We start from the raw sequence: 14,229 nt of genomic DNA, 5'->3' as shown, positions 1-14,229 counted from the left end.
ATGTGTGTTTGTGTGTGTGAAGGAATGAGTTTACAGAGGTGAGGCAAGACGGCAAGTGAATGAATGAGTGGGTGATTGAGTGATTGAAGAAAGGGAAGGGCAGTTTGTATAGTTAAGACGAGAAGTGAGTGAGTATGAGGGAGTTGAGTAGATTTGCTTGTAATTGAGGGAACAAAAGTAAAGGTAAAGGTGAAGAAAAGCTAACTGAATGAATGAGTGAGTGAAGGAAAGAAGAGAACAGTAACTGGGAAAGAATAGAGAGGAGAGTAAGAAATGAATGAGGAATGGAAGAAAAATGAAAACGAGTAAGTGAGAATAAGAAGTAAAGGAATGGAAGAAAGTGAAAACGAGTAAATGAGAATAAGAAGTAAAGGAAATAAGAAGAAGAGAGACAAAATAATAAGACAATAGATGATGGAACGAATGAATTAGTGTAAGAGAATGGGGAATGGAGAAAAAAAAAACAGCAGGAATTGAAGGAAGAAGAGGAAAGAAAAGGAGGAAAAAAAGAAAATAATACAAAACAACAGAAAATGGAGATGAGAGGAGTGGAACAGAAAATGGAGGAAGGGGAGAAAAGGATAAGAAGAAAAAAAAGAATAGAAAAAAAGAATAGATAGAATAAAGAAGAATAGAGGAGAATGGGAAGTGGAGGTGGGCCCGATGAGTCACAGGCCACGTGGGAGAGTGTAAGGAAGGGCGTGGGTGATTCAGTGAGGGTAAAAAAAGGAACAGTGAGAGAAGACGGTGACTGGATTGGCGGCTAATGTTTGGATGTTGTGATTGGCTGAGGACTGACTGACTGACTGGCTTTGTGTGTGTTGTTGTTGTTGTTGTTGTTGTTGTCTTTGTTTCTCGTTTCTCTTCCTTCTCTTCTTCTCCATCATCTCGTTTGTTTGTTTCTCTGTTTTGTTTCTTTCCTTTAGCCTTTTATGTCCTTCTTTCTGACTTTCACTTTTCTTTCTCTCCTTTCTCCTCCATTCGCTTCTCCTACCTCCCTGTTCTCTCCTCCCCTCCTCTCCCTCATCCACCTCCCCACAAAAAATACTCATTCCTATTTTAATCCTCCTCTTCCTCCTCTTCCTTCATCTCTCCATCTCTCCCTTCTTCTCTCCTCCCTTCTCCCTCATTCTAATCTTCCTCTTCGCCTTTTCACCCCTAATCTAACGTTTCTCCTCCTCCTCCTCCTCCTCCTCCTCCTCCTCCTCCTCCTCCCTTTGTCTAAATCTCCTCCATCTCCTTTCATCTAACCTTCCTCCTCCTCTTCCATGTCTCTCCTAACCCTCTCCTCCTCCTCTTCCTCCATGCCTCTACTAACCCTCTCCTCCTCCTCCTCCTCCTCCCTCAGGTTCGCGCCACGGACAGGGACGAGGGAAACAACGCCTCCATCACCTACTCCTTCATCTCCACCAGTGACAATGACGACGACAGCGCCTTCACCATCAACCCCACCACAGGCGTCATCACCACCACCAAGGTAATGGGCGAGATATCCTTTTCCTCCTCCTCTTCTTTTTCTTCTTCTCAGCGCAGAGACCGAGGTTCGAACCCCCACTTACTCCTCTTGGTTCTCCTCTTCTTCTCCTCCTCCTCCTCTTTCTCTTCTGTTTGTTCTTGTTCTGGTTCTTCCTCCTCTTGTTGTTTTTGTTGTTGTTGTAGGTTAGGTTTGTCATTTACGATTATTCAAAACAAAAAATAAGTGTGTAAATACCTGTTTGTGGTCATGGGGAAGAAACACTTATCATTGCACTGGTCCATCTCACCTGTACCTACCCCTTCCCCCCCCAAGGTGCTGGACCACGAGGCCAAGCAGGTGTACCGCGTGACAGTGCAGGCGAGTGACCAGGGCAGCCCTCCCCGGAACGTGACCACGGTGCTGCAGATCGAGGTGTTGGACTTAAACGACAACCGGCCCACCTTCCCCGCCTCCTCCGTGGTGTTCAAGGTGCGGGAGGGCGTCAAGGTGGGCGAGGAGGTGGGCTCCGTGCTGGCCGTGGACCGTGACGGCGGGGAGAACGGGCGCGTCACGTACACCATCCTGTCCGGCAACACGTACGGCACGTTTGACATCAACAAGACGACCGGCCAGGTGTTCACGGCGCGCCAGGTGGACTACGAGCTGACCACGGAGTACATGCTGCAGGTGAAGGCCGTGGACTCGTCAGCCACCAACCCGCAGAGCTCCATCATCAACGTGAAGATCGAGGTGCAGGACGAGAACGACCAGGCGCCGGTGTTCAAGGACGACCCCGTCATCTTCTCCATCAGCGAGAACACGGCCATCGGCACGCCCGTCTGGAACTTCACGGCCACAGACCTGGACTCCGGCGACAACGGCTACGTGCAGTACTCGCTGGCCCAGCAGCGCCCCAAGAAGGTGTTTCGCCTGGACGCCACCACGGGCATGCTCACGCTCATGGCGCCCCTGGACCACGAGGAGCACCGCGAGTACACGCTGGTGGTGACGGCCGCCGACCAACCCCGCGACGAGACGCAGCGCCGCCAGGCCTCCGTCACGGCGCGCATCCTCATCGAGGACTACAACGACAACTCGCCCAAGTTTGTGTCGCGCAGCCGCGTGGACGTGATGGAGGACGAGCCGCGCGGCACGCCCGTGCTGCACGTCATCGCCACGGACGAGGACTCGCGCGACAACGGCCGCGTCACGTACATCATCAGCTCGGGCAACGACGGCAGCTTCGCGCTGGACTACGAGACGGGCGAGCTGAGCATCGTGAAGGCGCTGGACCGCGAGCGCGCCACGCAGTACCGCCTCAACGTGACGGCCAGCGACCACGGCGAGCCGCCGCGCTCCTCCGCGCAGCTCATCGAGGTGTTCGTGGAGGACGTGAACGACAACCCACCCAAGTTCAGCCAGGCCATCTACAAGGCCAACGTGTCCGAGGGCGCGCCGCCAGGCACCTCCGTGGCGCGCGTCACCGCCTCGGACCGCGACTACGGCACCAACAGCAACCTCACCTACATCATCCCCGCGGGCATCGGCGACAACAAGTTCCGCATCAACCCGTCTACGGGCGTGATCCGCACCGTGGCCACGCTGGACCGCGAGGACAAGGACCACTACAGTCTCACCGTGTACGTGCGCGACGGCTCCTACCCTGCGCAGTACGACACCGCCTCTGTGCTCGTCACGCTCACCGACGTGAACGACCACGCGCCGGAGTTCCGCGACTCGTGCTACCCGCTGCGCGTGCCGGAGAACACGGACCTCTCGGTGATCCACACGGTGCTGGCCACGGACCGCGACGCGGGGCTCAACGGACAGGTGCGCTACTCCATCACGGGCGGCAACGTCAACAACAAGTTCAGCATCGAGTCCTCCTCGGGCCAGCTGTCCTCGCGCCCCCTGGACCGCGAGGCGCAGGCCAAGTACTTCCTGGTGGTGACCGCCGAGGACCGCGCCCAGTCCGCGCTGCGCGGCGTGTGCAACATCACCATCACCGTGGAGGACCAGAACGACAACGACCCAAAGTTCTCGCAGAACCGCTACACCGCCACGCTGCCCGAAGACGCGCCGCCAGACACCGTGGTGCTCATGGTGCGCGCCACGGACCGGGACCACGGCGAGAACGCGCGCATCACCTACTCCCTCAGTAACGAGACGCAGTGGCTCTTCAAGATTGACAACGAGACAGGCGTCATTACCACCGCAGGGTGAGTGTGGCTGTGTGTGTGTGTGTGTGTATGTGTGTGTGTGTTCATTATTGCCTAACGTTCTCTAACGTTTATTGTCTAAGTAACGCACAATGGTTCATTTAACACCAACAAGAGCACTATTAATACACCTGATAACACAACACATACAAATGACACAAAGCATCTCCACTCTTTCAAAACCTTCACATAACACTTGTGTAGCACCTCTTTCAAACACGTGCAACAGACCTCCTCCATCCCCTGCCTAATCCGCCCCTCCCTCCCTCCCTCCCTCCCTCCGCCAGGCACTTCGACCGGGAGAAGCAGAGCGTGTACTCCTTCGAGGTGCGCGCCACGGACGGCGGGCGGTACGACGCGCGCTCAGAGAAAGCCCAGGTGCAGATCTCCATCAGCGACGTGAACGACAACAAGCCAGTGTTCACGCAGTACCCCTTCACCGTGGACCTGCCAGTGTACTCCCAGCCCGGCCAGGAGCTGCTCAAGGTCACCGCCACTGACAAGGACGAAGGAGTCAACCAGGAGATTGTGTACAGGTGCGTGGCGCGGCCTTGGTCTTGTCCCTGGCGGTTGCTGGACTTCCTTTTGTTATCACGTCTCCCTTTCACTCTAGATTCATTTTGTTTTTGTTCCTTCTCACCAGATGATGCTCAATATCGATTTTTCGTTGTATTCTCTTTCTTGTCTGTCATCACGTGTTCCTCTCACTCCAGCCTCCTTTTACCTCCCCTCCCTCCTCCCTCCTCCCTCACCAAACACTAACCTCTCCCTCCCCGCGCAGCCTCGTGGACGAGCCCGCCAACAGCAAATTCCGCATCAACCCCGAGACGGGCGTGGTGACGGCCACCAGCCCGCTGGGCATGGAGAGCGGCCGCCTCTTTCACCTGGAGGTGGTGGCGCAGGACCGCGGGCGGCCGCCGCAGTCCTCCACGGGCCTGGTGGAGATCCGGGTGGGGGACGCCAGCTCGGCCACCACGCTGCAGTTCAAGAACTCGTCGTACTCGGTGGAGCTGGAGGAGAACGCGCCGGCGGGGTCAGACGTGGTGCAGGTGGCGGCAGTGCGCTCAGACAACAACTGGCAGCGCATCGCCTACAGCTTTGGCTCGGGCAACGAGGAGAACATCTTCGACATCATCAGCAACAACGGCCTGATCCGCGTGCGCGATCCGCGCCGCCTGGACTACGAGACGCTGCCGCAGATGAAACTGGTGGTGGTGGCGCAGGCGGAGGGCGAGGTACCGCTGTACGCCTACACCAGCGTGTGGGTCACCCTGGTGGACACCAATGACAACGCGCCGCGCTTCACGCAGGACCGCTACGTGTCGTCCGTGTGGGAGGGCTACAACAAGGGCGAGTACGTGATGCAGGTGTCCGCCACGGACGACGACACGGGCGTCAACGCCAACATCGTGTACCACATCGTGGAGGGCAACCACGACAGCGCCTTCGTCATCGACCCGCCCTTCTCCGGCATCGTCAAGACCAACATCGTGCTGGACCGCGAGATCCGCGACGCCTACAAGCTCACCATCATCGCCACGGACGAGGGCATCCCGCAGCGCACCGGCACCTGCACCCTCAGGATCAACATCGTGGACGCCAACGACAACCAGCCCACCTTCCCGCCACACTCCGTCGTGCAGGTGTCCGAAGGTACGTGCCGCCCTTCCTTCTTACTCCTCCTCCTCTTCCTCTTGGGTTTGCTCTTTTATTCTTCATTATTTTGTCGCTCATCCTCCTCCCGATATGCATCACGTATTTATTCATGTGTGTGTTCCTGCTCCTCCTCCTCCCCCCCCCTTCGTATGCCCGCTTTAAATAACTTCACTCACCTCTATGTTGTTTGTTTTACTCACCTCACTCGTCAACACATCCCATTTTCATTATCTCTGTGTCTTCCTTCCTCCATCTCTCACCTGTCACCCTTCACCACCACCACCACCATCACAACAAACATTACCACCCACCACGCCCTGTACTCACCATCCACCACTCAGTCATCACCACCACATCCCCTACAGGCTCCGAGGTGGGCACAGTCATCACCACCATCACCGCCAACGACGTGGACACCAACCCGGCCATAACATACAACTTCGCCAGCACGGGCAACCCTCACAACATGTTTAGTATCGACAAGTTTAGCGGCAAGATCACGCTCGCCAAGCCCCTGGACCACGAGACGCGCGCTGAGTACATGCTGCAGGTGGAGGCCTCGGACACCTCCCACGTGGCCACCACCTCCATTACGGTGAAGGTCGTGGATGAGAATGACAACGCGCCTATCTTCACGCAGCAGGCTTACCAGGTGGCCCTTCCCGAGCTGTCCCGCCCTGGTACTCCTGTCATTAGGGTAAGAGAGGGCCACGTTTGCTTTTTCCTCTTTTTTTTTTTTATTTATTTTCTCTCACTCCAGTCCACTTTTCTTATCTATTATCTGTCTTCCTGCACTTCGCTGTCTGGAGCACTACTGCATTCCTCTCCCCATTGTCTGTCTAGTACACGTTTCCTTGTACTTATGACTAGAAGGAATGCCACGTTCACCACGCCTTCCTCCCTCCCGCAGGTGAACGCCACGGACAAGGACGCAGGAGCCAACGCCCGGGTCAAGTACAGCCTGGGCAGCTCCTCAGATCCTGGCTTCTACATCAGCGATCGCACCGGCATCATCTACACCAACTCCTCCGTGCACTACAACCCGCGCCAGCCCGTCATCCAGCTGGTGGTGACGGCGCGTGACGCGGGCCGCCCCTCCCTCGCCGCCGTGGCCGCCGTCAGGATCCAGGTCACGGATGTCAACGATAACGCGCCGAAGTTCTCCCGCGAGGACTACACGTGAGTCTGGCCTCTTGTTTGTTTGTGTGTGTGTGTGTGTGTGTGTGTGTGTGTGTGTGTGTGTGTGTGTGTGTGTGTGTGTGTGTGTGTAGGTGGGTGTGTGTGTGTGTGTGTGTGTGTGTGTGTGTGTGTGAGGGTGGGTGGGTATGGGTGTACATGTGTGTGTGTGGGAGGGTGGGTGAGTGTGTGTGGGTGTGTGAGTGGGTGGATGTGTGTGTGGGTGTGGATGATGTCACGGCGCCTCTCGCCCCACAGTGCCCACGTGAGCGAGGACGCGCCGCGCGGCCACCTGGTGACGCGGGTGTCGGCCTCGGACATGGACGAGTCTCGCCACAACCGCAACATTGACTACCGGCTGGTGGGCGGCAACGAGCAGGGCGCCTTCCAGATCACCAGCAACACGGGCGAGATCCTGCTGGTGCGGCGTCTGGACCGCGAGGAGACCGCCGAATACCGCCTCATCGCCATGGCCACGGACCGCGGGCGCCCAGCGCGCAACGCCACGGCCGAGGTGGTCATCACGGTCGACGACGTGAACGACCACGCGCCGGTGTTCAACCAGAGCGAGTACGCCGTGACGGTGAGCGAGTCCCTGGGCCTGGCCGCCTCCGTGCTGCAGGTGCTGGCCACGGACGACGACGCCGGCGACAACGCTGCCATCAGTTACGACATCACGTCCGGCAACGACCGCCAGGTGTTCGCCCTGGACTCGGAGACCGGCGTGGTGTCTCTGCGCGAGGCGCTGGACTTCGACACCGTGTCTGAGTACCGCTTCATCGTGCGCGCCACAGACGGCAGCAGACACCACCCGCTGTCAGCGCTGGCCACGGTGCACGTCACCCTCGAGGACGAGAACGACAACTCCCCGCAGTTCCCCGTGGACAAGTACCTGGAGTTCGTGGCGGAGAACTCCCCCGTGGGCACCACCGTGTTCACGGCGCACGCCAACGACGGCGACAAGGGCCCGTATGGCGCCCTCAACTACTCCATCCCGGGAGGCAAGGACAAGGACAAGTTTGGCGTGGACCACAAGACGGGCATCGTGGTGACCAAGGCCGTGTTTGACTACGAGGCCAAGCAGGAGTACTCCTTCCTGCTGCGCGCCGTGGACGCGGGCGGCAAGTCCTCCGTGGTGGCCGTGCAGGTCAACGTGGACAGCCAGGACGATTTCGCGCCAGAGTTCCTGGAGCGGAACTACTACTTCGCGGTGCCCACCAAGCTGGAGGTGGGCACGGTGGTGGGCCGCGTGGAGGCCACGGACAAGGATGAGGGGCTGGACGGCCGCGTCTTCTACTCCTTCCGCACCTCGTCCAGCGCGTTCAAGATCAACCGCACGTCGGGCGAGATCAGCGTGAAGCGGCCCGGCGTGCGCGAGGAGGGCCTCACGCGCCTGGAGGTGGTGGCCACGTCTGGCCAGGTGGGCTCCCTGCGCGCCGTGGCCGTGGCCGATGTGAACGTGGGCGGCAAGAACGGCACTTGGAACAACACGTCGCCGGTAACCACGGGCGGCCACGACTCGGGCGGCCTGGCCACGTGGGCCATCGGCCTGCTCATCGCCCTCATCTTCCTCGTGCTCATCTTTGGCGGCGCCTTCCTGCTGCTGTACCGCCGCAACCTGCGGGCGCGCAAGACCGTCATGGCGGACCAGTTCGACAACTCCTTCGACACCATCGACATCCGGCCACCACCCTCAGCCCCCGCGGACCTGTCCCAGTACCCGCCGCGCTACAACGATCTACCTCACTACGACCACCACGGCGAGCGCAGCCACCACCACGGCAACACCACCTCGGAGATGAGCGAGCAGAGCCAGAGCGCCAGCAGTGGCCGCGGCAGCGCCGACGACAACGAGGACGTGGAGGACGAGGAGATCCGCATGATTAACGAGGGGCCACTCATCCAGCAGCAGAAGCTGAGGGAGCGCCTGGGCCTGCCGGACTCTGGCATCCGCGACGACGACAACATGAGCGACGTGTCGGTGCACAACACGCAGGAGTACCTGGCGCGCCTCGGCATCGATACCACCAAGAGCGAGTCCACCAAGGGGTCGCAGGACCTGGCGCACTCCATGGAGAGCATGCACATGTTTGACGACGAGGGCGGCGGCGAGGCTGACGGCATGGACATCAGCAACTTGATCTACGCCAAGCTGAACGAGGTCACGCCGGAGGAGGACTCCTCCATCATGGACGGCACGCGCGCCTTCGGCTTCGGGGACGAGAGCCAGCCCTCCATGACGGGCTCACTCAGCTCCATCGTGCACAGCGAGGAGGAGCTGCAGGGCTCCTACAACTGGGACTACCTGCTGGACTGGGGGCCGCAGTACCAGCCCCTGGCGCACGTCTTTTCGGAGATCGCGCGCCTCAAGGACGACTCAGCGCCCAACTACAGCCGCGAGCCGCTCAAGAAGACCCTGAACCCGCAGGTGAAGACCATCCCGCCCCCGCTGCTGACCAGCGTGGCGCCGCGCTCCATCGCCCCTGTGGCACTGAGCTCGGCGCGCACCAGCCAGCTCACGCTGCCCTCGCTGCCGCGCTCCCCCATCAGCCACGAGTCGTCCTTCACCTCCCCCGCCATGTCGCCCTCCTTCAGCCCCTCCCTCTCGCCGCTGGCCACGCGCTCCCCCTCCATCTCGCCGCTCATGACGCCCGGCAGCGTCAGCCACGCCACCTCCCCCGCCGCCGCCGCCGCCGCCCAGACCTCGGCCACCTCCACGCCGCACCACGGGCGGCCGGTGGGGCAGCGGCAGGGCCCCGCGGGGCTCATGGCCGGGGCCTCCTCTGGCTCGGAGACAGAACTCAGGATATAGCCGCCCTCCGTCCGCCCCCGCCCCCCCCCCGCCCCCGCGGCCCCGGGAGCGCCAGACCAGCGGCAGCCGACACTCACACTGACTGCTGTGGCCAAATTGCAAATGTGATATAGTTACTGGTGTGACGTTGCCAATGTGCCGGAGCCGCGGTGCAGTGCGTGTCTCGTTGTATATTTGTGAATACTTACGTGTAGGACCAAAGCCGGCACAGCAGAGACTCCCCTGGACCAGTGCCCCCCTCACCGAGTGTGACCTGATCTGACCCCGGGTCACGGCGGACCTGTCCTCTACCGCCGCCTGAGGGATAGCGCCGCCTGTGTATGTGTGTGTGTGTGTCTGTGTGTGTGTGTGCGTCACCATAAGACTTGGGTTTCGCCCCTCCGCGTGCCGAGCCGCGACGCCCGGACCGCCGCACGCCGCGGCCTGGCACCCGCCACAGGAGTGCCGCCACACTGCTTCCTAAGAGTAACGTGACCGCTGAAAATAAACTTATGAACGTAACTGTGTGTGTGCGTGTGTTTGCGTGTGCGTGCGGGACAGAACGGAGCGCGGCGGCGTACAGAGCGTGCCACAATAGAGTGCCAACCTGAACTAGACCTCCCGGTGCCACGCTACGGTGCCTCGGGGGTCCTTTGTGCCAAGTTACCCCTCTTCCATACCCTCAACCCCCACACTCACCCCTTCCTCCTCCCCCTCCCAAAGCATGCCAAGAAACAACCCCCCCAACCTTCTTTAACACCCCCCTCCCCCCCACGCCCTGAAGTGATGTGTATGTTGGGAGACTTTAATAGTGCCAATGTCACCACACACACACACACACACACACACACACACACACACACACACACACACACACACACACACACACACACACACACACACACACACACACTCACAGAGCCTCGGTGACTGGACTTCAACAAACGTGATAAACAATAAAACAAAAAAAAAACAAGAAACACGACCGCCATATTGAAGTGACGAGTAAGCAAGCGCAGGTGGCTCTGTGGTGCAGGACTTGCCGAGGCTCTCCGTAACAAGGTTCGACTTCCGCGTGTACGTGAAGAAGGAAGAAACAAATTAATAAGTAAAATAATGAATGAATATGTGCAATGTGTGAAGGGGAAGAGTAGGACTGCCCCCCCCTCTCTCCTCCTCCTCCTCCTCCTCCTCCCCTTTCTTCCTCCTGCTGTTTACTGGTCTTCTTTTGTGTTCATCTTTATTTGTTTTTTTGTTTTTTATGCTCTCTCTCTCTCTCTCTCTCTCTCTCTCTCTCTCTCTCTCTCTCTCTCTCTCTCTCTCTCTCTCTCTCTCTCTCTCTCTCTCTCTCTCTCTCTCTCTCAACATTTTTTCTTTCTTTTACACACAATTTTACATATTTCATGACTTCCTCTTATTTTCTCCCTCCTCCTCCTCCTCCTCCTCCTCCTCCTCCTCCTCCTCCTCCTCCTCCTCCTCCTCTTATTCCGTATCCACGATTTTTAAACACTTCATAACTTCTTCTTATCCTCTCCTCCTGCTCCCCCTCCTCCTCCTCCTCCTTCTTCTGGTCTGTTACTGTTTGGTTTTCCTTTGTATTCCTCCTCCTCCTCCTCCTCCCCCCCATAGCATAAGAGGGTAGGTGGAGAAGTGAAGGGTTAAGCTGACATCTTCCCTACACAGGTGTCAGTTCCCAATCAATCAAAATGTACCTACGTATGCCCCCCTTCCCCCCCCTCACCCCAATGGTCCGCGCCGTCCCCCCCCCCTCACCCCCCCTGGCCGGGCCCCCTGTACATATCCCCCGTCCCGACCTTCGACTTTTTTTTTTTCTTCTTTTTTTACTATTTTTTATAACTCTGTACAGTTTATGTTTGTGTACAATCAGATTATTTGTATAATTTTGTATTTGTGATAACGCCATGAGTCTCTGTCGTCTGTCGGAGGTGTGTGTACACTTTTAATAAAGAAATAGTTGATTGTTTGTTTTGGACTAGTTTACCCTTAAGTGTTACTTGGGCGTGCCTGTTTTCTTTGGTGTCTCGCGGCGAAGGGGAACAGAAAACGAGACTTCCTTTGTTTTGGGTGGCCATTTCTTTTTAATGAAACCAATTCTATTTACTTATTTATTCATTTATGAGCGAGTTTCCGTGTCTTATTTATGAACATATAAACCACTGCATCTCTCTCTCTCTCTCTCTCTCTCTCTCTCTCTCTCTCTCTCTCTCTCTCTCTCTCTCTCTCTCTCTCTCTCTCTCTTCATACCTTTCCTTTCAGGAATCATTTAATTATATTAGAGAAAACACCATTAATCAGACATATTTATTATTCAATTCATTTGTGCACTAGTTATCTTAGATTCAATCAAATTCTAGTATTAACTTACGAAACATTCAATAAGGATGAAAAGTAAAAGAAAATAAACTCAAAACAAACATTTGGACATAAAACTTAATAAACTAAAGCCAATAAAAGTTAATAGGAAGATTTAAATATTATTTTTCTCAGAGAGGCACCACCACGTGTGTGCGTGATGGCTCCTTGCACCAATCCCTGCATCACATCACGTGTTGTAGCTTCCCTCGTTATCTCGCACCGCAGCACGACACACTATGCACAACCACGGGCACGGGGGACAGGGGACACCTTTCTCTCCAGCACGGCCACCACCACGTGCCAACAAGCAGGGTAACGCGTCTGGAGGGTGGAAACAATCAATTTCAACTTCCTCTCTTCATTCCTGGTGCATCTAAAACACCTCCCGCCTGTTGACAAGCTTGGAATGTAGTCTTTCAGCTGCCTCCCTCTCTCGTTGCACCTTCCCTGCCCCACGATGCACGCTACCTGCCTCTCCACCTCGCCCTTGTCCCGCATCTCTCTTACAATGTCCGTCAGTCGAAGGTTTATCCCGGTGCCTGCTCCCTGCGGCGCCCCTGAGGTTGTGGTGAGGGTCAGGGTGATTGCTATGATTGCTGTGAGGGTGAAGGTCTTCATTCTGGTGTGGTGGTGGTGTTGCGTGGGTTTTTTTGCTTGTTTTTCCTTTGTTTTCAGGGTTTTTTCCGTTTTCTTTCCCGTTTTCTCTTGTTTTCTTGTTTTTTTTTTTTGGTATCTGTTTTGTTTTCTTTTGGTTTTCTTGGTTTCGTAAGGGTTTTTGTACGTTTATTTCTAGTTTTCTCTTATTTTCTTTTTTGTTTCAAGGGGGTTGAACCTCGTTTTCTTTTAGGTTTTCTTGTTTTTTTTTTTTTTTTTTGTAGGGTTTCTGTCTTGTTTTCCGGGTTCTGTCTTTGCTTTGCGGGTTTTGTACTGGATTCTGCCTCCGTTCACTGCCACTTCCCACTCATAGCCTCCAGTGCCTTCAGTATTTCACTCATTCCTCAGTTACCCATCAATCACTTTCGCCTTCCTTTACGTCTTCAGTAGTTCACAAATTCTTCAGTCACCGCTCCGTCCGTCTCCGTTTTCTACCACCAGGTCTCGGAGGAATAGTGGGAATGATAACTTTTCAATTAAATTCTTCCCTAGAGCATCGCTGAGGAAGGACCTGGCAACTTCAAACGCCGCTTTCCTCCTTCAGCAGCAGCAGTAGGAGTAGCAGCAGTAGTAGAAGAAGCAGGAAGTTAGGGATGAAGTGAAATAGCGCGGGTTTCATCAGCAGCAGTAGCAGTAGCAGGAAACGAGGAATGAAGGTGGAAACTTCAGAATACCAGCTCAATTCCAACACTTCCTCTTCCTTGGCAGCAGTAGCAGTAGGAGACGCAGTAGCAGTAGCAGTAGTAGTAGTAGTAGCGGTAGCCGTGAGTCAGGAATGGAGGGGAATTGAAAAAAAAAAAACGTGCCTCTCTGTTCCTCCCTCAGTAGTGGCAGTAGTAGTAGCAGTAGTACCCAGTGAAGGACGAATAGGAGTGAAGGGTATTTTAAACAACACGACCTTTTAAAAACCAACTCGTATCTGTAGAATCTCGCCTTTTCCCTTATTCCCAAACGCCTATATTTCCCCAGTCCCTCCCTTCCTTCCCCCCTTGCCAGACGCCACGAGGACTAAAAATAAAAGCAATATTAAAAATTGTCCCTAACCTGTCTACCTGTCTATCTACTGTCCAGGTGAGCTACAGGTGAATACAGGTGAGTTTCAGCCCTCGTGTTACCTGTATTTTGTAGTTTTATTAACGTTGGTAGCAAGAGAAAGGTGTGGCTCTATGTTAATTAACCTGGGCCACCTCGCCTCACCTCACTTCACCTCACCTGTTCATATTAAGCTCACCTGCCTGGGACACCTGCACACACACACACACACACACACACACACACACACACACACACACACACACACACACACACACGTTAAATTTGCTTGTGTTAGGTTTATTTAGGTAGAAAATTATTAAACGAGGAAAGAGAGAGAGAGAGAGAGAGAGAGAGAGAGAGAGAGAGAGAGAGAGAGAGAGAGAGAGAGAGAACAATAAATAAACTTATATTCTGAACAAAACTTTTTCCTTCCTTTTCCTTCTCTTCCTTTTTCCTTCCATTTATTCCTCCCTTTCCTTCTCTCCTCCCTCCTTTTCTTTTCCTTCTCCTATTCCTTCTTTCTTTCATTTTTTTCCTATTTTCCCTTTTCTCTCATCTCCTTCCTTCTCCATTTCCTTCCCATCTCCTCCCCTCTCTTCCTATTCCTTCCTTGTTTCCATTCCCTCCCCATTCCCTCCTCCCTCACCACGTGGTCGCCGCCCTCGCCTCGCAATAATCACTTAATAACCTGACCTGACCTGACCTCACCGCCCTACCCTAGGTCACACCCAACAACGCACTCATGTGACCTGTCGTGACTTGGCAAGCTTCTCATTCTCAGTTGGCGTATCATTCCGGCGACATCACCTCCTCCTCCTCCTCTTCTCCTCCTCCTCTTGAGTTTATAAGAGGTAAGTCAAAGAAAA

General features: G+C 55.4%; 2 protein-coding genes across 2 annotated transcripts in view; one reads left to right on the top strand and one right to left on the bottom strand.

Moving 5' to 3' along the window:
* Positions 1-11,282, top strand: part of LOC135092972 (protein dachsous-like) — a 106,773-nt gene extending 95,491 nt beyond the window's left edge. Inside the window, 7 exon segments of the mRNA XM_063991796.1 lie at positions 1,349-1,477; positions 1,790-3,675; positions 3,963-4,211; positions 4,457-5,328; positions 5,697-6,028; positions 6,242-6,510; positions 6,766-11,282. Of these exon segments, the coding sequence (XP_063847866.1) occupies positions 1,349-1,477; positions 1,790-3,675; positions 3,963-4,211; positions 4,457-5,328; positions 5,697-6,028; positions 6,242-6,510; positions 6,766-9,319 (6,291 nt within the window). The 3' untranslated portion in view covers positions 9,320-11,282.
* Positions 11,283-11,908: 626 nt separating this feature from the next.
* On the bottom strand, positions 11,909-12,292 carry LOC135092971 (uncharacterized). Its single transcript, XM_063991795.1, has one exon. It carries the CDS (start codon positions 12,290-12,292, stop codon positions 11,909-11,911), a length of 384 nt encoding a protein of 127 aa, XP_063847865.1.
* Positions 12,293-14,229: the final 1,937 nt, after the last annotated feature.

The sequence above is a fragment of the Scylla paramamosain genome, chromosome 41 (assembly GCF_035594125.1).
Source record: "Scylla paramamosain isolate STU-SP2022 chromosome 41, ASM3559412v1, whole genome shotgun sequence".
Classification (NCBI taxonomy): domain Eukaryota; kingdom Metazoa; phylum Arthropoda; class Malacostraca; order Decapoda; family Portunidae; genus Scylla; species Scylla paramamosain.
The sequence above is the reverse complement of the archived record's forward strand: the minus strand, read 5'-3'. Positions and strand labels throughout refer to the sequence as shown.